This window comes from Scyliorhinus torazame, chromosome 7 (assembly GCF_047496885.1).
Source record: "Scyliorhinus torazame isolate Kashiwa2021f chromosome 7, sScyTor2.1, whole genome shotgun sequence".
NCBI classification, from domain to species: Eukaryota; Metazoa; Chordata; class Chondrichthyes; order Carcharhiniformes; family Scyliorhinidae; genus Scyliorhinus; species Scyliorhinus torazame.
This window is the reverse complement of record NC_092713.1, coordinates 273,093,179-273,120,411: the sequence shown is the minus strand read 5'-3', so window position 1 is coordinate 273,120,411 and position 27,233 is coordinate 273,093,179. Positions and strand designations below refer to the sequence as shown.

At 46.6% G+C, this 27,233-nt stretch overlaps 1 protein-coding gene across 1 annotated transcript in view; it reads left to right on the top strand.

The window, feature by feature from the left end:
* LOC140427040 (organic cation/carnitine transporter 2-like) overlaps positions 1-9,306 on the top strand; it is a 284,081-nt gene extending 274,775 nt beyond the window's left edge. The window contains exon 10 of the mRNA XM_072512472.1: positions 2,349-9,306. Within this exon, the coding sequence (XP_072368573.1) occupies positions 2,349-2,442 (94 nt within the window). The 3' untranslated portion in view covers positions 2,443-9,306. The remainder of the gene's footprint in view (positions 1-2,348) is intronic.
* The last annotated feature ends 17,927 nt before the right edge of the window (positions 9,307-27,233 follow it).

The following is a 27,233-nucleotide window of genomic DNA, read 5'->3' as shown; positions in this document are numbered from 1 at the left end:
GACATTCCATCTGATTTGAGTTGAGATTTCCTGTCATCCTAAACTTGTTTGATAAGTGCGGGTCACACAGGTGTAAAGTTTGAGTTACCATTTTCCCTCTCAACCCTTGGTGTTTTAAAAATTATTTTCTGGCAATATAATTGAACTTTCTTGATGATAAAGGCACGGTATAAATGCAAGTTGTTGTTGTATTTGAATTTTACTGTTGGAAAAAACCATGGAAACATTGCTGAAAAACAGAATGTGCCAAGATCCTCAATACGAATAAAATCATTAACAATTAAGGTTCTTGGCCACTCACTGCAATGATTCACTTTACAGAGATCATCAGAAACACAAAAGGTATTTATTAATAAGAAAAACTGTACAGCAGAACAGCAGCCACACGGCTTCCCTAGTCCCTACATGTTTACTATCTCAGAGAGGGCAATACCCCCTGGGGTGATTACCCACTCTCAGTCCCAATAGGTCCTCCAAGCCATGTAACCCTTCCTCTGCTGTGTTGCCCTTAAAGGCACAATCACCACAAATTAACACACTGAAGGACACCCGTTTTCAGTATTGCAACTCCACAATGCAGGAAACTTGATCAAAGTGGTTCAGCTCATGATTATTTATTCTTGGGCTGGATTTTACAACCCTACACCAGGGGCGAAATTCTCCGGTATTGGCACGTTGTCCGCCGACCGGCACCAAAAACGGCGCAAATCAGTCGGGCATCGCGCCGCCCCAAATGTGCGGAATGTTCCGCATCTTGGGGGGCCGAGCCCCAACCTTGAGGGGCTAGGCCCGCGCCGGACTAATTTCCGCCCTGCCAGCTGTCGGAAAAGGCCTTTGGTGCCCCGCCAGCTGGCGCGGAAATTACATCTCCGGGCGGCGCATGCGCGGGAGCAAAAGCGGCCGCTCACGGCATCCCCGCGCATGCGCAGTGGAGAGAATCTCTTCCACCTCCGCCATGGTGGAGACCGTGACGAAGGCGGAAGGAAAAGAGTGCCCCCACGGCACAGGCCCGCCCGTGGATCAGTGGGCCCCGATCGCGGGCCAGGCCACCGTGGGGGCACCCCCCGGGGCCAGATCGCCCCGCGCCCCCCCCAGGACCCCGGAGCCCGCCCACGCCACCTTGTCCCGCCGGTAAGGTAGGTGGTTCAATCCACGCCGGCGGGACAGGCATCCTCGCAGCGGGACTTCGGCCCATCCGGGCCGGAGAATCGCGGGGGGGGCCTGCCAACCAGCGCGGCGCGATTCCCGCTCCCGCCAAATCTCCGGTGCCGGAGGACTCGGCAACCGGCGGGGGGCGGGATTCACACCAGCCCCTGGTGATTCTCCGACCCGTCGGGGGGTCGGAGAATCTCGTTCCTGATGTGTTTTCAGCAGGAGGAGGGGGGGGTTACGTAAAATGCAAGGGGTGGCAAGCTCACACCAGCTTCCTTACCAGCTCTGAGCTGTCCCCTATATTACAGTGGGTGAGTCGGCATTGAAATCGGCAGCCCCTTTGCCATTTTAAAATGAATAACTAATGGTTAATTAAACCTGCTACCAATCCAGTTAACTGGAAAATGATGCTGTCTACACCATAATATGATTGGCATGGGCAGGCAGCGGAATTGGGCAGGCTGTTTTTCAAAGATATGTTGTAAAGAAGCAGGAAGGAAGGGGGTGTCCTTCGGGGACACCCTGTGAGGTGCACCGGGGCACGATCGCCCCTCCCCAACCCCACCCCTTAAAGGTTTTACCCTCCCCCCCCATTTTTCCCTCATTACCCGGCCTCCCCCCCCACCCCCCTCCCCCCCCAAACCACTCTATTAGGTGCACCTTCCCACTGCCCCCAGTGAAGCTACCTGAACCCTCCCCACTCTAAAAAGCAAGGGAAATATCTGGTTCCCGGATCCTCTGAGGTTCTGCTAATGAATTCTGGTCTGCTGGGACTACTCGAGCTGTCAACCAATCTGCTGGCTGGCAGCTCTCAAGGGTCCCATTCTCAGCTTGCTGGCAGCACGTTATGACTGCAGGACCGGTTATTTTTAAAAAGTGTGCCAGCTGTTGCTCAACACTCGCACTGGGGGTGGAGGGTGGGGGGTTGGGGGGGGAATGTAGTTTTCCCCCACCCCCGGCACACAAAACCCAGCCCTTATGGTGTGTGTAAGGCCCATCTCCTGGCAACCTGTGTCACACTAAAGTACCAGCGCACTCCATTGTCCTACCTTCTGACATTGAACAATTTTGAATAACTGAAATAAAGTTAATCTGGGAGGAATAAAGTGACTGTATCTACTCAGACAAACTGTGCTATGAAAGTTTCAGTTCATGTGCATTCCTTACAACATTGTTTTTTAAAAATTCTATTGCAGGTTCAAAAGTACTTGCAACAAACACTACTACCTGAATAAAAATGAGACGACTGGAGAAAACAACATGGTGGTGATTAAAACACAGGACATTTGAACTGGTTCTGGTCATGGATCTGCAGTACTTTCTTTCCAGTTTATGCCACAATGTCAACAGTGCCTACTCTTAAAGTACATTTAATATTGCAGCATCGGTACTCAGGGACCACTGATAAATGTTCAAATCACCAGCGTCATTCGATTCTTTAGACAAGGTTTTTGTTTTTTTAAACTTACTGGAAGATTTTCAAGGTCTTGGCCAAAGAGTTTGGGACATTTTTTTCCTAACTTAATCTCTTTACCCAGTGGAAAAGTTCCTCCTCGCAGTGCAATTTTGCTAAAGACAATTGAATCAAACATCAAGCTCCAAAATGTTAATATTCTTCCATTTAACGCATTTTGCTCTTGCTGTCAATTGTTAGTTCCGCCCCATTCAACCAACTTCAGTCCAAACTCCCACAGTTAATATAGAATTAGAAATAGGTCATCAGTTTAGGGAATGTTATTCACCCATTCAGGCCTGTTCCATCAATTAGATGGCCGATGGGTATTTAACTCCATCTAACCACCTGGTAAAATTCCTCTTGCTTATATAAAACCCATAAATTTTAAATTGCCTGGGGTCAACAGTTTCTTGCAGGAGAGACTTCAAGATTGCCATTAATTTTTCTTTCAATCATAGAACATATAGTGCAGAAGGAGGCCATTCGGCCCATCGAGTCTGCACCGACCCACTTAAGCCCTCACTTCCACCCTATCCCTGTAACCCAATAACCCCTCCTAACCTTTTTGGTCACCAAGGGCAATTTATCATGGCCAATCCACCTAACCTGCATGTCTTTGGACTGTGGGAGGAAACCGGAGCACCCGGAGGAAACCCACGCAGACACGGGGAGAACATGCAGACTCCGCACAGGCAGTGACCCAGCAGGGAATCAAACCTGGGACCCTGGCACTGTGAAGCCACAGTGCTATTCATTTGTGCTACCGTGCTGCCCAATCATTTATGATTTTCATGGTGGTACGATGGCACAATGGTTAGCACTTCTGCCTCACGGCGCTGAAGACCCGGCTCTGCGTCACTGTCTGTGTGGAGTTTGCACATTCTCCCCGTGTCTGCGTTGGTCTCACCCCCACAACCCAAAGAAGTGCAGGCTGGTTGGATTGACCACGCTATATTGCGCCTTGGAAAAAAAAATTGGGTACTTTAAATTTCTTTTTTTTTTATTTTGAGTTTCACTAACAAAGCTAACATTTATTCCCCATGTCTAATTCTCCTTGAGAAGGTGCTGGTGAGCCGCTGATCTAAATAATCTGTCCTCATTAGCTCTGCTATATTTACGCTGCCGTTCACATGGTGCAGGTACACCCACAATGCTGTTAGGGAGCGTGTTCTGGGATTTTGACCCACGGAATGGCGAGTTTCCAGCTAAGATGGTATATGACTCAGAGGTATTCCCATGTGTCTGCCCTTGTTTTTCTATGTGGTAAATCCCACATGTTTGGAAGGTGTTGTCGAAGGAGGGTTGTCAAGTTACTGTGGTGCATCCAGTAGATGGTACATTCTGCTGCCATGTCTGCCAATGTTGGAGGGAGTGAATGTTTCAGGTCAACAGCTTAAGGTGTTAATTTAGCGCTCTGCTTTGTCCTGGAGAGTCTCAGGCTTATTAAATATTTCTGCACTCATTCAGGCAAGCGGAGAGTATTCTGTAACAATCCTTACTCGTGCTTTGTAGGTGGTGGACAGGCTTTGGGGAATCAGGAAGTGAGTTACTCGCTGCTGACTCCTCAGCTGTCCTTTGTGAGAAGAGGTTCTTCCTGACATCACAACCTAGCTCTAATTTTAACCTAATACTCCCTTGCCCTGGACTCAGCCACCAGAAGAAATAATTTCTGTCGATCTACGTTATAAAATTATTTCATCATTTTAAACACCTCACTGTGATCACCCCTCAATCTTCTGTACTAAAGAGAATGCAAACCCAGTCAATACAATCTGGCCTCATCATTTCCATGTTTTTAGCTCTGTATATTTATGCTTTGGGCGTCTTTAGATAACTCCCACCAAAGGCTTGCATCTTTTTCTATTCCAAATACTCCCAGAGAGTTTCTACCATCTGTTCACCCTTACTCTTTCTCATGTTGTAATATTTTATCAATTTTGCTGTTCCTTAACTTTTATCAAGTCCTCTGCCCTTTAAAAAATTTTATAACTTGGAATAACTATCTCTTAGTTATGCCCAGCTTGTATCCAGGGGTCTCAGTGATTGCAAGGCTTCAGTGACAGCCACTATATTGTACCCAACGGCTGAATTTATGCTTCTAATGCATCAGTTTTATCCCTTCTGTTGTGTAAATTTGTGTGGTTATTATTTCAGAAATAGATTCTGCTAATTAGCCCTTTTGACCTGGTGCCATTTTTCTCTGAGCTTTCACCATCACAATGAATGCTTTTCACAATTCCTGTTGTATTTTTATCTGTTCTTTTGTTGTCAATTTCTTCACTTTTTTTGAACCTGAACTATGTCTATTACCATTCACACTACTTAGAACCCAAAGTTTGCTTTCACCTAAGCGGCACAGCCGTACAGCCACGTAACAATCTAAAAGTTCCCGGCACAGGTTATTGTGCATGCACGCAGCAAAAAATAATTTGAAAAGGCCTGTGCACTTCAGCAAGAAAAATAAGGTAAGTGGCCTTCATCCCTTTTTCTCATCTTTAGACTATTTTTACTTTACTTCTTTAAAAATAAATTTAGAGTGCCCAATTCATTTTTTCCAATTAAGGGGCAATTTTGCGTGGCCAATCCACCTACCCTGCGCATCTTTGAGTTGTGGGGGCGAAACCCACGCAAACACGGGGAGAATGTGCAAACTCCACACGGACAGTGACCCAGATCAGGATCGAACCTGGGACCTCGGCGCCGTGAGGCAGCAGTGTGGGCTTTTTTTACTTTACTTCTAATCTCTTCCTGAGCCCTCCCTTTATTAGTCCAGATTTTGCAGTCAGTGGCAAAGTGGCAGATTGACCTCGAAGAAAGCTGCACACATTTATCTAGCAATCTCTGTGACATGAATTTCACCTCTTTCCTGCAACCTTGATTTGAATATGGCCACGTTCCAGCAATATCAACAAGCAGAATAAACAACCAATTACACTGAGGAATTCTCACGTACAGCAACCCAGGAAGTAAAATGGACCAATTATTCTTTACTTTTATGAAAATTTCAGAGAGCAAAATAAAGATTGGGTAATGCACCATAGAAGCTGAAATATCATAAACAAGCTTTTTTTGAACAAAATATTGTTTCAACTTTATTTTATAATGGGCAAAAATGCAACCCATTCCCACCAGCGGAATCACCAACGGGAATTAGTCAATATGGGGAACAGCAATTTGTGGGCGGCATGGTGGCACAGTGGTTAGCACTGCTGCCTCATAGTACCGGGGTCCCGGGTTCAATTCCAGTCTTCTTGACTGTGCGGAGTCTGCACGTTCTCCCCTTGTCTGCGTGGGTTTACTCCGGGAACTCCGGTTTCCCCCCACATTCAAAAGATTTGCCATTTAGATGGATTGGCCATGCTAAATTGCACCTTGGTGTCCATCGATGTGCAAGTTAGGTGGGGTTCCGGGGATATGGCGGGGGAGTGGTCCCAGGTAGGGTGTTCGTTCAGAGAGTCAGTGCAGACTCAATGGGCCAATTGGTCTCCTTCTGCACCGTAAGGATTCTATGATAACTCACCCATTGGCTACTTAGGCTAATTATGGAGCCACTTTAAAAGCCTGAGACCACCAGGCTGTAGTAGTTGTCATGATAGGCAGACATGCAGATAATGATATACAGACAGGCAGCTAATGAACACAGAGAACAGGACATGACCAATGAGCAGGCAGGACATTCTGGGATGGTATCTCACTATAAAAGGCACGAGGCATTCACACTCGGCCTCTTTCCACAGACAGACATCTAGAGAGTACATCAGGGTTGATCAGCAGCATCACACCCAGAATATGGCTCAGAGCAGACTGGTTTAGTTAGACTGAGTTACTACAGTTACATTAGCAGGAGAATCGAACTCATTTAAGAACTGTGTTAATAGTTCAATAAACATATTGAACTCATTGCAAAGTCTGGACCTTCCTCTGTCAAAGCATACATCAAGGACGCAGCTTATGCCAGACGAAGAAGCATAACACAACAGTAGTGGCTTAGGAATTAGCCTGAATTCAGATGGGTCTCCCATGTCTCCTGAAGGGTGCCCACCTGTTACATTTGCCGGCGACCTCACAGGGTGTCCCTCTTTCAAAGGCATACAGTGCCCAATTGAGGGACCCTGCACCGTGGCTGAGAGCCACCTCTTTCTCTTTCCTTCAACACCTCTCCCTCCCTTGCTGGCAACCCATTTCTTATGATTCTCAACCTGCCTACTCTCGCCTGTGACAAGGGATCCAGCAATGATCCTTGGTGAAGGTCTGTAATGTAGAGGCCAGCAGTTCTCCGAACATCATTTCCACGCTACTGGGACTTAATTCTGAGAGAGGCTCAATGCTGTCCTGAGTGCACTTAAATAGCGTTGGGCACCCTTTTGAGAGGTGGCGCAGGATTCACACTGCTTTATTACCAGTCAGCTGAACCTTCGTTGCATACTCTTAATTTCACCCAAGATTCTATTGTAAGAGGGGAAATTCACATTCTAAAGAAGTTCACATTTCTAAAGACTCCCATCTATGGGGACTTCAACAGTGCATCCTATAGAGGAGTGGGGAACCTGTGACAGCAGCTGCTGCATTTCTGCATTTAACTAAACGCGTAGAGATGCCAGAAGGTTCTATCAGCTTCGTATGGTATTGATGGGGAATAACCACAATTTCACACCCTATAAAATGCAAAATTTGGGTCAATGTTTTAAAGTCTTTTCTAAAATCCTATTTTTCCTTTTGGCAACCTGTCCAAATAGTACCTCTCCTTCCTACTCTTAGTAATGGAACCCTCTTTCCCACACCAGTCCTTCAGCCACATATTTACTTTGCTGATTTGTTTGTTTCAAAGCCATCTGATTTGGGTACAATCCTAAGATCCTCAAAATCCTACTTTTTGATTTACCTCCAGCTCCTGATATTTCCTTATTAGGGCCTCGTTGTGTTCTTCCTGTATCATTTACTGGATTTTGTCTTTCCAATTCCCTCTGCAGTTATTCTGAGACAGCCTTGACTTAGGCACCAAGTAGGCAAAGCCCTGGACCCTCACTCACAACTGGTGGTATCTCACAAATTTATTAAATCCTTCATGAGTGGAATCTTTCTACTCTGGATGTCTACTCCTCAGAATTCCTCCTGCTCCATTGTGCTACGGTTATAATTCTGCCCTTCTCCCAGCACCGGCCGTATTCCTTACCTTCGCACAATATTGGAGAATTGGAGTAACAATAGATTAAAATATTCTGCCGATGAGACGAAAAGGAACAGAAAAGAGTATATTCATGGATAATGGCATGAAGGTGATCATTCTGGTGAATGGAAGCATGATAATTCTACCTATTCATCTTATGCAAAAAGTTTTGGGTGGAGGTTTGGAGGTTATCTGAGACAAACTGCAAGTTCGAAACTAATATTTATGGTGCATCTCTTTAAACAAAAATCACACCCCAGGACAAGATTTGGACATGCATCTGCAGCCATTATTTGATTATGAATTGTGAATGCATTCATTGATAATGTTCGGTTCATTAATATTGCATTTTACTTAGTTTCCAAACAATTCTTTTGCTATTGATCTCAGAATGATGATTTATTCGCCTTGTTAGGAAGGGTGATTATTAAATATGCAATCATGCATTTATGATTGTAAAGAATTGGGATGTTATCACGTGCTCCAGTTGTTAATCTAAATTATAGGAATGAGACGTAAGCGATGTATGGAATTCATCGAAACCTCTTGATTTTTTTCAGTATGGTATCTAACTTTCTTTATCAATCTGGTCTCAGCAACAATACTAATCGAAGATGACATGAGATTGCTGCAAAGTTAATATTGTCAGAGAATTTGCACGTGAATCCAAAAGCAATCTTAAATTATTTTTAAAATTCTTTCATAGGATATGGGTGCTAGGGCAGCACGGTGGCGCAGTGGGTTAACCCTGCTGCCTCACGGCGCCGAGGTCCCAGGTTCGATCCCGGCTCTGGGTCACTGTCTTTGTGGAGTTTTCACATTCTCCCCGTGTTTGCGTGGGTTTCGCCCCCACAACCCAAAAGATGTGCAGGCTAGGTGGATTGAACATGCTAAATTGCCCCTTAATTGGAAAAAAATAATTGGACACTCTAAATTTAAAAAAAAAGGATATGGATGCTGCTGGCAAGATCAGTATTTGTTGCCCATCTCTAATTGTCCTGGAACAGAGTGACTCACCGCACAATTTCAGAGGGCAGTTAGGATTCAACCACATTGCTGTGGGTCTGGAGTCATATAGACGATGTGGTAAAGATAGCAGATACCCTTGACTAAATTGGTGAACCAGATGTGTTTTTAGAAAGAAATATAGACAATGGTTTCATGGCTACCATTACTGAGATTAGCTTTTCAACTTCAGATTACTAATTGACTTTAAATTCCACCTGGCATTGTGGGATTTTAACCGCATCCCCAGAATGTTGTCCTGGGCCTCTGGATCATTAGACCAATTGCATGACCACCACAGCACCATCTACCCCTAAATAATACTGATTTGGGTGAATAGATTATTTTTTATGTCTCTCCTTTTTTTATTCTGTGTAAGAATATATCATAGTTCTGAGGCAAAATTATACAGCTCATGTAACCATAATAGTGTTTATTCCAAATAATTTCCTCATAAGTGACTGTACCTCCTTTATGAATAGAAACTGAAATCCTTCAATTAAAGTAAATGTGGTTAACCTATAAATGAAGCCTCTTCTTACTTGAGTGAAATTAAACACTGCACAGAAACATTCCCATCTTCATTCCACTTGTGCTAAGCCATTGCTCCGGTTGTTGGTTATGTGCACTCCTGACTCTGCTAATACTAATCTTAGTCATTGCAATACAATTCTTCATTAGTGCCTTTGGGAACCTTCTAATCTGTTCATTAAATTTCACATATGAAAGCAAATTATTCTTTCTGTTCCCACAGTAAGACACTGTGGCCCCAAAGCAATGATGCCATGACCACTGTTCATCAGGTATCAGGTGCACCATGCACCCACATTGCAATGAAGTAGCCTTGTATTATAAGGCAAGGTCAGCTGATTTATATGTCACGGTGCTCGTGGCCTTAGGTGAGTAGGCACTCGGAATGAGCCGCTAGAGTAGCACCCAATCTTATGCCCCCATCCCCCACCTGCCATCCTGCCTCTGGCCGGGGGTGTGGAGAGGGGGATGGTGGGAGTGAGGCCATAAGATTCCATTCAGACGGTCTATTCACATGAGCCCTGAGGTCCCCCTGGCCCTGCACACTTTTTAGAAGTATAGACATATGAGGTCTGTATGATCTCTCCCTATCCCTTCTGCCAAAATGCTTTACATCATGCTTTACTGCATTAAATTCCATCTGCCACTTGCTTGCCCATTTTGGAGTCGATTGATATCATCCTCCTTCAATTTGCTGTACCTCCAAGTTTAGTAGCATTGTTAAATTCTGAAATTTTACTCTGTATTCCAATCTAAAAATATTTATATATAGCATAAAATGCAGAGGTCCATCACTGACCATTGCAGAAAACTACTTCTTACCATTCTCCAGTCTGAAAAACTACCATTGACCACAATTCATTGTTTTCTGCCAGTGAGCCACTTTAAAAAAAATCAAAGCTGACACTGACCAACCAATTCCATTAGCTTCCATTTTCTTATCCAGCCTTTGATGTAGTAAAAGCAAATTACTGCAGGAGCTGAATCTGAATCAAAAACAGAATATACTGGGCAGTCACGGGTAGGCCTGACAGTGAGAATTTGTTTCCCTTCAGTCCGGATGAAATGATCAATCGAACACCAAGTCACTTCAACATACGTTTATTCACGGCCGGGGCTGCACCACCGTATTTCGGAGAGGTACAGTAGCAAGCCAAAGTTAATACATCCGACAGTAGCTTATATACAATATATGACACTGTTTCTGTTCTGAGGACGGCCTCCTTAGAGGAGACCTAAATTACGGCATTCTGTTGTTCTCAGCTTAGTTATAGTTATCTTTAGAGTTAGGAACCATTCCCAAGGCTGTATCTTGTCACTGCAAAATGTCTAGTGCCAAAGCAGAAGCGATTACAAAGCCTTGACATTCCAGTTTACACAAAGCTCTATTTGACATTCCATTTTCCCATCGAGCTCTATTCTATCTTGAGCCAAACTCTCATTCCCCTGTTATCATTTCATGATAACGTCTAATCCATAGCCACTCGTCTCAGTCTCTCCCATTCTATCTGCACTTCTATCATTTTCTTATGTTCCTCTGCATTTTCTTTCACATCCATTAACTCTTCAAGGCTCACTTCATGTTGCTGTACTAACTGTTGGGAAATTACTGCTGCACCGACACTTTTACACAAGCATTTCATTAGGAAGCTAAGCATAATTATTACAAGTATTACAACTACCAGGATTATTAATCCATGCACTAGGTAAGACCCCCATGATCTGGCAAACAACCAATCTAACCACCCATCTCTTGATGCAGTTTCTTAACCTCTTTGCGGATATGATCCACGAGGTGGGTGATGTTCTCCGAACTATCAGGGATGTAGGTGCAACATTCCGAACCGATCACGGCACAAGTCCCACCTTTGTTTGCAAGGAGGTAATCGAGGGCCATTCGGTTTTGTAGGGCTACGGTTCTTATTGCCACCATTTCATTATTTATCTCAGTCAATGCTTCAGTGGTGTCATTTGCTACCTCTTCCAGGATTTTTGTTACCTTCCTTATTTCCTTTATTGCAAGAGCTACCCCGGTAGGGGGAAGCAGGATCCCAAAGTATCGTTGCGTTTCGGTTATTGCTCTCTTTTGTCGCTTCATCATTTGGTAATGGTCGCCTAAATTGGCGAGGTGGTGTATAAAGAGGACTACATACCCCAGATAACAGGATCCCGTACAATTCTCTGGCAGCCAGGGATATGCCTTGTGGCCACAAATAAAGTACGTCCCATTGTATGAAGTGAGTTTGTCCACATCAAACCCTTCAGCCATCAGGGAGTACTTGAAGATACCTGTCCCGTTAGCGTATGGGACGTCCAGTGTACACCCATAAAACTGAGGAGACGTATATACGGGATAGACCTCGGATATGTTGGCCACTACAAATTTGTGCTTGTATCGACTAGCACCTACGAATATTCCTTTAACCACATTCCTTACTAAACATATTATTCCCAGTGGTCTTCCCATGTTGGTGGTATTAGTGAGGGTAAGAAACGGAGGCTGGTGGGATCTGTTATAACTTGGTTGGTACCACATCTCAAAGTTGTTCATTGGATAGCCCCCCTCTTTCCAAGGTCTTGGGGATATGGGGAGAAACGATAAACTAGAAGCTGCCCCGCCGTCTGGGTGTCTTACCATAGATACAATTCTTATAGTCCTGGGGGATTGACGAGTACCATCCTGGTAAATATACCATTCTACTGTTTCTGACAGGTTAAGCGGAACAGGTCTGAGGGGGATCCCTCCCTTAGCATGGGTCGGGATATGTGTACATACCCAGCAACCAGAAACATTCATATTCTTTGCGTACACATATGACATATACAGACACGTGTTTACATGTAATTCCCTTTTTTTCCGCAGCCTTACCCTCCCTTGGTCAACGCATCACAAGGGTAAAGTCTTATTTTTGTTTCTGCAGCTATAGTCCCATTTACAGTTGACCCGATGATAGGGTAGGTTGCCCTTCGTCACTCCACTGATGAGTATGGTCTGATTGCATCGTTGTACGTAGGCCGAACATCCGTCCGCAGGGATCGCGTTCCAAGGTCCTTCTCCTGAGCCTTGACTGGTGCATTGTAAGGTGTCTCCTTGAGAGAGGTGATGAGTCCGTCTTCCCTTGGGGCCACAGGTTCTTCGCTTGGCCTCTCCTCCAGTTTCCAAAAGTCCCAGCAGGGTTACGATAATAAGGCTGTCCTTCATCCCGTGAATGATGCTGAAGTTATTACCCAGGGCTTGAAACAGAGGGTTATTTTCTATTGCATTTTCACAACCTTACAATGGTGGATGTGGATCCAGGCATTTCTGCCTTCCACTTTTACAGCAGTGGGAGTAGTGAGAGTAGGACCTGGTGTTGTCCTTCCCATCGGAGTTCTAATCCTTTCCTAACCCAATTACGAATCGGATTAATAGTGATAGAACTGGACAAGGGAGGTATCTCCTCATAAAGCAGCTCATACCCGTGGATGGAGGGCTATCACATAGTTGGCCATTTCAGTGGTCATAATGAAACTGTACTTCCTTAGGTTTCCCTTGATCCCAAGGAGTACTCAAGGGTCTTCCGTATAAAATTTCGGCGGGACTCAGTCATGTCTTTCCAGCTGGGGTTGCACGTATTTGGAAGAGGCAATAGGCAATAATTTGAGCCAAGTGGCTCCAGTCTCTGCCTGTAGTTTTGCCAGTTTCGTTTTTAATGTCTGATTAGTCCTTTCTACCATTCCCGCTGCTTGGGGTCGGTATGCGCAATGTAATTGTTGTTTTATTCCCAGCTGAGTACAAAATTCCTTATTGATCTGTCCCACAAAATGAGGTCCATCATCAGAGCTTAATCGATATGGAATCCCAAATCTAGGAACAATTTCTTGCATCAAAACTTTTACTACCGTGGAAGCTTTGTTATCTAAAGTGGGTTAAGCCTCTATCCATTTACTAAATACATCAACAATACCTAATACATGTTTATAACATTGACATCTTTCCAGCTCAATGTAGTCCATTTGGAGGGTTTCAAAAGGACCCTCCGGTAGCGGGGTTTTACCCATTTCACAGGGTATTGCTTTTCCAGGATTATACTGCTGACATACTAGGCAACGACTGCTAATGTTTTGTGCTATGTCCTGCAGTCTTGGATGCCACCAAGTCTTGAGCAATACATCACCCGTAGCTCGCGCACCACAATGAGTTGCAAAGTGAACACATTCGGTGACCCAGGCTGCTAATGCATCGGGCATGCAAGTTTGCCCTGCCGGGGTGACCCACAATTTGTTTACAGGATCATAACAACATCCCAATTCTTCCCATAGTCTTTTTACACAGGCAGGAGCGTCCTCCTGTAACTGAATGACGTCAGTGATGGTCGGCATTGGCTTTTCAGAGGGAGACTGACCCTTGGAGCTTTTAGTCTGGCTCATCATTTTTGGTACCACCATGTCTTTTAAGCAAGAAGCCTCTTTGGCTTGGTGGTCCGCCTGCCGATTACTCGCGTCCACCGGGGTTTTGCCTGTCGTATGGGCAGCGCACTTTATTATGGCTATTTGTTTAGGGAGCATTAAAGCCTGTAGTAATTGTGTAACTAACTGTTTGTGGGATATCTGAGTGCCTGCAGATATAAGAAATCCCCTGTTCTTCCATAATTGACCGAACTTGTGGGTGACTCCAAATGCGTATCTGGAGTCTGTGTAAATGTTTATTTTCTTATTCTCTCCTAACACGCACGCTCGGATAAGTGCAAATAGCTCGGCTTGTTGAGCGGAGAACGGCGTTTCAAATGCCGCTGCTTCCAGAGTTTCGCCCTGCTGATTAACTATAGCGTACCCTGATAATCTATCCCCCCTTTCGCCGACGGAAGCACTGCCGTCGGTGAAAACAGATAAGTCTGCATTGGGCAGGGGAGTGTCAGTGAGATCATCTCGCCTGGAGGCTTCCTCTCTGAGGAGTGTCAGGCAATCGTGGCCCGGCTGTGAGCATTCCGAGGGTGGTTCGGAGAGAAAACTTGCTGGATTGATGGTGCTGCAGTGGCGAAATTGGAGCTTGGGATTATTCAGGAGATAAATCTCGCATTTGTTCTGCCGAGCCATGGTTAAATGTTGGGTTTGGAGCTGGCCAAGCAGGGCCATGACAGAGTGGGAACTATAAACAACAATGTCCTGCTGGAGGGTAAGGTTAGCCGCCGGCTGGAGGCTGTTGTAAATAGAAGCAAGGATCTGAGTGCAGGCGGGATAGCCGAGTGCCACAGGGTCAAGCTGAGAGGAATAATAGGTGCCGGGACGATGGCGATCTCCGTGTTTCTGGGTGAGGACAGCCGTCGCACAGCCAGAAAGTACGGTACAGTAAAGCTGGAAGGGGTGATCGTACAAGGGCCACCCCAGAACCGGCGCCTTCATCAGGGCGTGCTTGAGCCTTTTAAAAGCCCCTAGAGCCTCTGGGCTTAGCTGAAAGGGTCCCGGGTGGTTCGTGAATGGAGTCAAAAGGCGGGTATCGAGAGCGATATTGGGGATCCACTGGCGACAATAGTTGACCATGCCCAGCCATCGGCGAACGTCCTTAGCAGTAGAAGGGTCTGAAAAATGGCAAATGGGCTGCACACGGCTAGGCCAGTGCTCGTGCATCTGCAGAAAGGAGGATGCCGCTGGATAATCTGCTTAATAAGGGCTTCCAAGGACGGCAAGGCTTGGGGTTTTAAGGGGTATTGACGAATGGAGGGCAGTGTGACATTTTTCTTTAGCAGAACTTGAATGGGTTCAATGTTGACAGTACCAGCCTGATATTGATCTTCAGCCCATATTCGAGTATCCACAGAGTTAAGGGGCCTAGCATGGTGTTGACGGAGTAGAGTGGCGGTGTAACGAGCATCCGTGTAGAATTGGAGCTGCAGCGTCCTGGCAGAATTTGGATATCCGCAGAAGTATGATCTGCGGAATCAAGGGCCATTCTCACCATGGGGCCGAGGTCTTTCGCATGATATGGAAAGTTGACTTTCTTAGTGACATGAGGAGTCGTATACCCAGTCTGTTGCCATAAATGTTCTGGGACTATGGCGGCTTTGGCTTCCCCTTCAGGTCCTGTTACAAAAGCGATTAATTGAATGTCGAAACTGGCTCTCAAAAGTGGTGCGTACAAGTTTTCTAGATGCTTATCCTCGCCTTATCTATCGTAAGCCAGTGTAACGTGCATGAGTCGTTCGTAGTCCAAATGTAACGCCCACCATTGGGGATTAGAGGTGGTATAGTATTGGGCCAGGATCGAAGTCGGTCGGACAACAATACCTTCATCTCCGCACTCTATCTGCAAGCCGAAGGCACATAACAAGTCCCGAGCCATAAGGTTGCAGTTAAGCCCTGTAGTAATAATAAATTGATGTTGGACCTGTTCCCCCTGGAAAGTTACCGCAATGGGTTCGGAGATGGGGTACTGGCAAACCTGGCCTTGAAAGCCGGAGAGTCTCTGTGTTTTCTTAGAGAGTGGGAGCAAGAGAGAAGATTGGACAGAGGACATAGTCACCCCTGTGTCTACTAAAAAGGGGTGAGCATGGCCATGAATGGTGAGGGAAAGGAGAGGCTCTTTTTCGGAGGCCGGCTCGCGGCAGACCAATATTCGGGGTCAGTACTGAAAGGGATTATTCTGTGTAAAGTTGGTGTGACCTCTTCCTCCTCTGTGACCGCGCTGTCCTCCTTGATTTCCCCTCGGGTTCTGGTAACAAACCCTGCTCCAGTGTCCCTGGCGCACGCAGGTGTAACAGGCGTTGTTAGATGAGGCGGGTGGCCCCCCTCCCCGTTGCGTGTATACCAGTTGTTGTGGAGGCTGTGGACCGGGGAACGGGGCATAAGGGAGTCCGTAGGACGGAGTCATGGGTCCGTTAGGATGTGTCACGTATCCTTCACCATGAGCCGTAACCCACCCTGGTACACAAAACTGAGGTTCCATCTGATATCCCACCCGATCCGGTGGTGGCTCGTCATCCTTCTTTGTAACATATTCCGTTTTTATTTTGGATTGGGTTTTTGTGGATTCGCAGCCTGATCTGTCTTGCCAGTAATATTTTACCGCGTGAGCCAGCTGAGTAGGGCTATTATCGGACCAATCCATATTGTTAGTTTTGATAGCATCCGAGACCTGAGTGGGCAAACAACTAAACAACATTGCACAATATTGGGGAGAGTTACCCCCTTCCTGATAGTTAGCGTCTCCGGCTTGGTTTTTATACATTTCTTCGAATCGCTCCAAAAAATCTTCGTTCTTTTTTGGTTTGGCCTCCATTGCTTTAGTGATATCGATGGGTTTCTGCAGAGTAGTGGTGAGGGCGTTATATACGGCAGTTTGCTGAGCCGCACCTTGGGCGATAATTGCCTGGAGGACCGCTAAGGTGGGCGCATTCGCACCTGTTTGCCGGACCAAGTTGTTTAGAAACCTATTGTGTTCCTCGGGTCGTAAGACCTGACGGACTAGTGCCCAAAGGTCCCTTGTTTCAGCACTATAAACTTGAACGGGAGTGGGAAAGAAATCTACAAAAGCCGCCGGTGATTTCTTTCGGTCAGGGACCCCGGTCAAAATTGCCATTAACTCATTAGGTTTCCAAGGTTGATACTTTGATGTTGGATTTCGGCGGGAGCGGTGCACAAGGGCCTTCTGGGAGGTAAGTTTTTACTTTAAAAACACTTACCTTTGCAGGAGCAGGCCTTTGGATTTCGGCGGGAGCGGTGCACACGGGCCTTCTGGGAGGTAAGTCTTTACTTTAAAAACACTTACCTGGTCCCGTTTCTGTTCTTCTTTTCTGGGTTTTTTAAAATATAAGGCGGGAACCGGAGGTTTGACCCGCGGACTTCTGGGAAGGCGCCCCCCGCCCGCCCCCCCGCCCCCCAACCAATAAATTCTGGTGGAGAGGAAACCCGAGACACTACACGTGTAGTGTCTCCCACCCACCCTCCTCCTCTAACCTAATAATAAGACCCATTGGTGTGAGGTAAGTGCCATATTATTATTATATTTATTTATTAACAAGATCTTGGTTGGAGGTTAGAGGGATGGCAGGGAAGGTAGTGCAATGTTCCTCCTGCAGGATGTTTGAGGTGAGGGATGCCGTTAGTGTCCCTGCTGTTTTTACCTGCAGGAAGTGCAGCCATCTCCAGCTCCTCCAAGACCGAGTTAGGGAACTGGAGCTGGAGTTGGATGAACTTCGGATCATTCGGGAGGCAGAGGGGGTCATAGATAGCAGATTCAGGGAATTAGTTACACCAAAGATTGGAGATAGATGGGTAACTGTAAGAGGGACTGGGAAGAAGCAGTCAGTGCAGGGATCCCCTGCAGTCGTTCCCCTGAGTAACAAGTATACCGCTTTGGATACTTGTGGGGGGGGGACTTACCAGGGGTAAGCCATGGGGTACGGGCCTCTGGCATGGAGTCTGTCCCTGTTGCTCAGAAGGGAAGGGGGGAGAGGAGCAGAGCATTAGTAATTGGGGACTCGATAGTCAGGGGCAGAGATATGAGATTATGTGTGAGCGAGAGAGACTCACGTTTGGTATGTTGCCTCCCAGGTGCAAGGGTACGTGATGTCTCGGATCGTGTTTTCCGGGTCCTTAAGGGGGAGGGGGAGCAGCCCCAAGTCGTGGTCCGCATTGGCACTAACGACATAGGTAGGAAAGGGGACAAGGATGTCAGGCAGGCTTTCAGGGAGCTAGGATGGAAGCTCAGAACGAGAACAAACAGAGTTGTTATCTCTGGGTTGTTGCCCGTGCCACGTGATAATGAGATGAGGAATAGGGAGAGAGAGCAATTAAACACGTGGCTACAGGGATGGTGCAGGTGGGAGGGATTCAGATTTCTGGATAACTGGGGCTCTTTCTGGGGAAGGTGGGACCTCTACAGACAGGATGGTCGACATCTGAACCTGAGGGGCACAAATATCCTGGGGGGGAGATTTGCTAATGCTCTTTGGGGGGGTTTAAACTAATGCAGCAGGGGCATGGGAACCTGGATTGTAGTTTTAGGGTATGAGAGATTGAGAGTATAGAGGTCAGGAGCACAGATTTGACTTCGCAGGAGGGGGCCAGGGTTCAGGTAGGTGGTTTGAAGTGTGTCTACTTCAATGCCAGGAGTATACGAAATAAGGTGGGGGAACTGGCAGCATGGGTTGGTACCTGGGGCTTCGATGTTGTGGCCATTTCGGAGACATGGATAGAGCAGGGACAGGAATGGTTGTTGCAGGTTCCGGGGTTTAGGTGTTTTAGTAAGCTCAGAGAAGGAGGCAAAAGAGGGGGAGGCGTGGCGCTGCTAGTCAAAAACGGTATTACGGTGGCGGAGAGGATGCTAGATGGGGACTCTTGTTCCGAGGTAGTATGGGCTGAGGTTAGAAACAGGAAAGGAGAGGTCACCCTGTTGGGAGTTTTCGATAGGCCTCCAAATAGTTCTAGGGATGTAGAGGAAAAAGATGGCGAAGATGATTCTGGATAAGAGCGAAAGTAACAGGGTAGTTATTATGGGAGACTTTAACTTTCCAAATATTGACTGGAAAAGATACAGTTCGAGTACATTAGATGGGTCGTTTTTTGTACAATGTGTGCAGGAGGGTTTCCTGACACAATATGTTGACAGGCCAACAAGAGGAGAGGCCACATTGGATTTGGTTTTGGGTAATGAACCAGGCCAGGTGTTAGATTTGGAGGTAGGTGAGCACTTTGGGGACAGTGACCACAATTCGGTGGCGTTTACGTTAGTGATGGAAAGGGATAAGTATACCCCGCAGGGCAAGAGTTATAGCTGGGGGAAGGGCAATTATGATGCCATTAGACATGACTTGGGGGGGATAGGTTGGAGAAGTAGGCTGCAAGTGTTGGGCACACTGGATATGTGGAGCTTGTTTAAGGAACAGCTACTGCGTGTTCTTGATAAGTATGGACCGGTCAGGCAGGGAGGAAGGCGTCGAGCGAGGGAACCGTGGTTTACCAAAGAAGTGGAATCTCTTGTTAAGAGGAAGAAGGAGGCCTATGTGAAGATGAGGAGTGAAGTTTCAGTTGGGGCGCTTGATAGTTACAAGGTAGCGAGGAAGGATCTAAAGAGAGAGCTAAGATGAGCAAGGAGGGGACATGAGAAGTACTTGGCAGGTAGGATCAAGGAAAACCCAAAAGCTTTCTATAGGTATGTCAGGAATAAAAGAATGACGAGGGTAAGAGTAGGGCCAGTCAAGGACAGGGATGGGAAGTTGTGTGTGGAGTCTGAAGAGATAGGCGAGATACTAAATGAATATTTTTCGTCAGTATTCACTCAGGAAAAAGAGAATGTTGTGGAGGAGAATGCTGAGACCCAGGCTATTAGAATAGATGGCATTGAGGTACGTAGGGAAGAGGTGTTGACAATTCTGGACCGACTGAAAATAGATAAGTCCCCGGGGCCTGATGGGATTTATCCTAGGATTCTCTGGGAGGCCAGGGAATAGATTGCTGGGCCTTTGGCTTTGATTTTTATGTCATCATTGGCTACAGGAATAGTGCCAGAGGACTGGAGGATAGCAAATGTGGTCCCTTTGTTCAAGAAGGGGAGTAGAGACAACCCCGGCAACTATAGACCGGTGAGCCTCACGTCTGTTGTGGGTAAAGTCTTGGAGGGGATTATAAGAGACAAGATTTATAATCATCTAGATAGGAATAATATGATTGGGGATAGTCAGCATGGCTTTGTGAAGGGTAGGTCATGCCTCACAAACCTTATCGAGTTCTTTGAGAAGGTGACTGAACAGGTAGACGAGGGTAGAGCAGTTGATGTGGTGTATATGGATTTCAATAAAGCGTTTGATAAGGTTCCCTACGGTAGGCTATTGCAGAAAATACGGAGGCTGGGGATTGAGGAAGATTTAGAGATGTCGATCAGAAATTGGCTAGCTGAAAGAAGACAGAGGGTGGTGGTTGATGGGAAATGTTCAGAATGGAGTTCAGTTACAAGTGGCGTACCACAAGGATCTGTTCTGGGGCCGTTGCTGTTTGTCATTTTTATCAATGACCTAGAGGAAGGCGCAGAAGGGTGGGTGAGTAAATTTGCAGACGACACTAAAGTCGGTGGTGTTGTCGACAGTGCGGAAGGATGTAGCAGGTTACAGAGGGACATAGATAAGCTGCAGAGCTGGGCTGAGAGGTGGCAAATGGAGTTTAATGTCGAGAAGTGTGAGGTGATTCACTTTGGAAGGAATAACAGGAATGCGGAATATTTGGCTAATGGTAAAGTTCTTGGAAGTGTGGATGAGCAGAGGGATCTAGGTGTCCATGTACATAGATCCCTGAAAGTTGCCACCCAGGTTGATAGGGTTGTGAAGAAGGCCTATGGAGTGTTGGCCTTTATTGGTAGAGGGATTGAGTTCCGGAGTCAGGAGGTCATGTTGCAGCTGTACAAAACTCTGGTACGGCCGCATTTGGAGTATTGCGTACAGTTCTGGTCACCGCATTATAGGAAGGACGTGGAAGCTTTGGAGCGGGTGCAGAGGAGATTTACCAGGATGTTGCCAGGTATGGAGGGAAAATCTTATGAGGAAAGGCTGATGGACTTGAGGTTGTTTTCGTTAGAGAGAAGAAGGTTAAGAGGAGACTTAATAGAGGCATACAAAATGATCAGGGGGTTAGATAGGGTGGACAGTGAGAGCCTTCTCCCGCGGATGGAAATGGCTAGCACGAGGGGACATAGCCTTAAACTGAGGGGTAATAGATATAGGACAGAGGTCAGAGGTAGGTTCTTTACGCAAAGAGTGGTGAGGCCGTGGAATGCCCTACCTGCAACAGTAGTGAACTCGCCAACATTGAGGGCATTTAAAAGTTTATTGGATAAGCATATGGATGATAATGGCATTGTGTAGGTTAGATGTCTTTTGTTTTTTGACTTCCCATGTCGGTGCAACATGGTGGGCCGAAGGGCCTGTACTGCGCTGTGTTGTTCTATATGCCGATTTGTGCCTGGTTGTTGGGCCCCGGGGGGTTGGCAGGGTTGTATGCTATATTGGGAACTTGCCGGATGGGGAACTGGCACCGCGGCTGATAATCGTCTGGGTAATCAGGGAAATCCACCTCTGGTGCCCCCTCTTTTCCCGGGACTAACTCTTGATTCATCTGTGGGAATTGATTAGCACGGGTTTTGGAATGAGTGCGAGTCGCCGGACCTCTTTGCGACGGCGGAGGTGGTGGTAGTGGCGGTGGAAGCTGTGGATAAAGGGATTGAATGTAAGGTGGAGGCGGTGGTAGTGGTGGGGGAACGGTTGGTTGTCCCCTATATTGCCAATTTTCAGGGTCATCCTCATCGTCTCCCTCGGTCAAGGCAAGGCCGGCCATTTGTCCGCACGGTCCCGATTTAGAAATGGGGTTTTTTACAGACTTAGGCCTTTTATGGTGGGCACATTCCTTCTTCAAAACCTCCGCAGTCTTAACAATTCCCCCTTCTGTTAATTCAATACCCAACTTTAAAGCGTTAGCCTGCCAATTAGCCAATAAAGATGTATCTTTTAATTTTTGGCAGTGCTCCCGCCATAACTCGATCAATTTCGTAGCCGTGGAGCTACGGTTATGTCACCAAATAATCTGCTGTGCCTCCATAACCGTGGGCAAATCTTTTGATCCTCCCAGGGGCCATTTTCCCTTTCCCACATTTTTATGCAATTCCCCCAACAACTGCCGCAGCTGCTTAGAACGTTCCGGATACTGTTCGCAAAGAGTGTGAAGCGCGCTTCCACTATCAGAGGTGCTATCCAGAGTATTACCCATTGGCTCCTATCCTCGGATGATCCTTGTGGTTACCTACTTAATTTTGATGGCGATCCTAAATCGCTTATTCAATCAAGAATTTAAACGGGGTTATCCTGCCCCGTTACCCAATCAGGAGGCTTAGGCAATTGTTCGAGTGTTCCGACAGGGTACGCAACGGTGAAACCCTGTTTATTGTGGAGTTTCAGGCGTCATAGCCACCTGATGGGAAGTACTGTATTTTGGACGGAGTTATCGGGCTCCGCTGTAGCCAATAGTCAACCCGGATTGTCGAACAAGTCAAGACACTGGTTGAGACAATCACTTGTTTTAAGGGCAACCTTTTATCGCGAAGGTATCAAGCAACCAGAAGGATCATCATCAGCCAAGCACCTTTCTTCAACCAAGGGCCTCTAACCCGCACACACGGGCCTTTAACCCAAATTCGAAGAGGACTCTAACCCCTTACGGGCCTCTAACCCTGTCTCGGGCCTCTAACCCTGACTCCAACGGGTTCACCGGACTGACCTGGATCTCGTAAGAGTCTCTTCAGAAACAGACGGTAGGACTAGGTCGCGCTCGGTACAGCGGAGGGGGAAACCAAAGTGGTAACAAGGGTACTCGCATTTGGGGGCCCAATCCCTCCTTCGCCTCTGGACACGATCTGTCAGTTACACCGACTGCTCCTGGTGAGGCTCCGTGAGATCCCACCGCTGCCACCAAATGAGAATTTGTTTCCCTTCAGTCCGGATGAAATGATCAATCGAACACCAAGTCACTTCAACATACGTTTATTCACGGCCGGGGCTGCACCACCGTATTTCGGAGAGGTACAGTAGCAAGCCAAAGTTAACACATCCGACAGTAGCTTATATACAATATATGACACTGTTTCTTTTCTGAGGACGGCCCCCTTAGAGGCGACCTAAATTATAGCATTCTGTTGCTCTCAGCTTAGTTATAATTATCTTTAGAATTAGGAACCATTCCCAAGGCTGTATCTTGTCACTGCAAACTGTCTAGTGCCAAAGCAGAAGCGATTACAAAGCCTTGACATTCCAGTTTACACAAAGCTCTATTTGACATTCCATTTACCCATCAAGCTCTATTCTATCTTGAGCCAAACTCTCAACAGCATCTGTGGAGAGAGAAGGGAGCTAACGTTTCGAGTCTGGATGACTCTTTGTCAAAGCTTTGATGTGGTACTTTGCCTAAGGGTTTCTTAAAATCCATACAGACATAGGGAACATGAAATTTCATGGACGGGATTTCCCTGTGGGTCCACGCCTGCCCAGACCTGGTTGTGGTTTTACGTTGGGGTCAGCAGGGCCTCAGACTGGAAGCTCATCCTTTACCCAATTTTCTCACCCATCCTCAATTTTTAGGCTGGCAGCTGGATGGCAGTTCTAGGGGGAAGGCGATAAAAAAATAAAGTTTGATCTCGGACGGGAAGTTGGGGGGCTAGGGGGTGAGGGTTGGCGCCATCAAAAAAAAACTTCTGACTGCCCTCACTTTCTGAGACTGACCCCTTGATCTAGAGGCCCAGCCAGAAGAAACAACATTCCTGCATCCAGTCTGTCCAAGCCACGTCTCATTCTTCTAAATTCTATTTAATACAGAGACACAATCTCCATAAGACCATGGACTTTGGGCAGCACGGTAGCACACGTGGATAGCACTGTGGCTTCACAGCGCCAGGGTCCCGGGTTCGATTCACCGCTGGGTCACTGTCTGTGCAGAGTCTGCATGTTCTCCCCGTGTGTGCGTGGGTTTCCTCTGGGTGCTCCGGTTTCCTCCCACAGTCCAAAGGTGTGCAGGTTAGGTGGATTGGCCATGATAATTTGCCCTTAGTGTCCAAAAAAGGTTAGGAGGGGTTATTGGGTTATGGGGATAGGGTGGAAGTGAGAGCTTAAGTGGGTCGGTGCAGACTCGATGGGCCAAATGGCCTCATTCTGCACTGTATGTTCTATGTATCTATGTCCCATAAGTCATAGGAGCAGGATTAGGCCACTTGGCTCATCGTGTCTGCTCTGCCATTCAATCTTGGCTGATATGTTCCTGATACCCATTCTCCTACCTTTTCCCAATAATCCCTGATCCCTTTATTAATCAAGAACCTATCTACCTCTATCTTACTCAGTGACTTCCCTCCACAGCCTTCTGCGGCAATGAGTTCCACAGATTCACCACCCTCTGACTGAAGAAATTCCCCCCTCATCTCAGTTTTAAAGGATCGTCCCTTCAGTCGGAGGCAGTGGCTTCGGGTCCTAGCTTTTCCTACTAGTGGAAAGATCCTCTCCACGTCCACTCTATCCAGGCCTCACAGTATCCTGTAAGTTTCAATGAGATTCCCCCTCATCCTTCTAAACCTATCCTATTTTAAGATAAAGATAGATAGTTTTTTGAAGAATAAAGGGATTAAGGGTTATGGTGTTCGGGCCGGAAAGTGGAGCTGAGTCCACAAAAGATCAGCCATGATCTCATTGAATGGCGGAGCAGGCTCGAGGGGCCAGATGGCCTACTCCTGCTCCTAGTTCTTATGTTCTTTTTAAACTCCAACGAGAACAGACCCAGAGTCCTCAACCGCTCCTCTTACGACAAGCTCTTCAATCCAGGGATCATTCTGGTGAACCTCTGGACCCTTTCCAAGGCCAAAACATACTTCCTTAGATACGGGACCCAAAACTGCTCACAATGCTCCAAATGGGGACTAACCAGAGCTTACACACCCTCAGAAGTATATCCCTGTTCTTGTATTCTAGCCCTCTCAACATGAATGCTAACATTGCATTTGCCTTCCTAACTGCCACTGAACCTGCACATTAACCTTAAGAGAACATTGCGCTTGGATTCCTCAGTCCCTTTGTGCTTCTGATTTCCTAAGCTTTTTCCCATTTAGAAAATAGTCTATGCCTCCATTCTTCCTACCAAAGTGCATAAACTCAAACTTTTCCACATTGTATTCCACCTGCCACTTCTTTGCCCACTCTCCTAGCCTGTCCATGTCCTTCTGTAGCACCGCCCCCCCCTCCCCCCCCCCACTTCGTTAATACGACCTGTCTCTCTCCAGATCTTTGTATCATCTGTAAACTTAGCAACAGTGACTTCACTTCCTTCTTCCAGATCATCAATGTGCATTGTGAAAAGTTGTGGTCCCAACACTGACACCTGAGGCACACCACTAGTCCCAGGCTGCCATCTTGAAAAAGACCCCTTTGTCCTCACTGTTTGCCTTCTGTCAGTCAGTCAATCCTCTGTCCATGCCAGTATCTTACCCTTAACACCATGGGCTCTTAACTTATTTAACAGCAACCTATACGGCACTTTGTCAAAGGCCGTCTAATTGGATCTCATCCACTGGTTCTCCTTTATCTGACTTCCTTGTTACTCTCCCCACATGACAAACCTGTCACCCCGGGAATTCGTCTGATGAACCTTCTCTGCACTCCCTCTATGGCAAATATATCCTTTCTGAGATATGGAGACCAAAAGTTGCACACAATACCCCAGGTGTGGTCTCACCGAGGCAGGCCCTGTCAAGCTGCAGTAAGACATCTCTGCTCCTCTGCCCAAGTCCTCTCGCAATGAAGGTCAGCATACCATATGTCTCCCTAGTTGCTTGCTGCACCTGCATGCTTGCTTTCAATGACTGCAGTACAAAGATACCCAGGTCCCTTTGTACGTCAACATTTCCCAATCTACCACCATTTAAATAATACTGTTATTCTGTTTCTCCATCCTAGTTCACATTAATCCACGTTGCAATGTATCTGCCATGTAGTTGTCCACTCAGTCAACTTGCTAAATCATTCCCAAGTCTCTTAACATTCTCCTCATGAGTCACATTTCCACCAAGTTTTGTGTCACCAGCAAACTTGGAAATATTACATTTGGTTCCTTCATCCAAGTAATTGATGTACACTGTAAATAGATTTGTCAGCAGCTCTCCAAGGTGGGTCTTCCTCCTGAGTGAGGGCGGAAGTCCTGCCTTAAGGCAGTCAACGTTTGTCACCCTGCTGACCTTTCGGAATGGAGGGCCGATCCCCTGCCATCATAAAAATTCAAGCCTATGTTTCTCCCGTTCCTTTTTCAATCGTTACCTGTAACAATGTAGTTATATATCCATTAGGTGGCAATGGTGTTGTCTGCTAATTTTTTGGTCATGTACTTGTTTCTCCTACTCTGTTGGCATGCTTGCCTATGGTCTCCATATTTTAGAAAGGATATAGGTGCAATAGAGGTAGTGCAGAGAAGGTTCATGCTTGCCTTTCTACTGCCTGCTCAACAGTTGTGCCACCTCGTTCTCAATTCCCCAACCACAGGAAAAGGATTGTCTGGAACTAAGTCGGATAGCTCCTAAAATAGGCAGAAAGATGGTGATGCGCAATTAACCTCTGCTCATTCAATGTAGGCAGTGCAGGAAAATAGTGAGGATCCAAGTCAGGATGGCTCTTGACATTGCCAGCCATCAGAAAAGTTTTCCAGCAATGAGCAGGAGGTGGACAAGGGTGCAGTTCAGCTGCCCATTCCATAGATGCGGGCAGAAAGTTTGCATGATTAAGTGACCAGTGAGGGGTCTTAAGTGAGGCCATTGGTATTTCACCAACACTGGGATGGCCTTTCACCCCAGCGGGAGGCAGCCAACTTCAGGAAAGTGGCCTCTCTTTGGCAGCCTATCCAGCCAATTAGATCTACTCCCTCAAATCATGTTGTCATTTTAAGAATTTTGTTTCGGTCGCCTTCAACCTGGGAATTCAAACCAAGTTTATACAACCTGTCCTCCGAATATAACCCCTTAAGCTCTGGTATTATTCTGATGAATCTGCCCTGTACCTGCTTTATATTTTTCTATGGTGTGGTGCCAAGAACTTTGCACAGTTCTCTTGTTGAAGTCTGATCAAAGTTCTGTACTAATAAAGCATGACCTCCTCCTCTTTTTATTCCAACTCTCTCAAGATAAGAGTCGGCATTTCATTTACCTTTTAGAATACGCTGCACATGTCTCCTCGCTTTTCGTGATCTGTGTGCTTGGACACACAAACTCTTGGTTCTTCCTCAGTTCCTAGTTTGTCACCATTAAGAATATACAGTAAACTACCGCCGTTCGCACGAGTTCCGTTCCCGTGAATTTTCACAATGTGCAAAATTGTGAACGTTGACCTGGCACACGAGCAGAGTTGGCCCATGCACAGTATGCATTTTTTCCATGAGAAC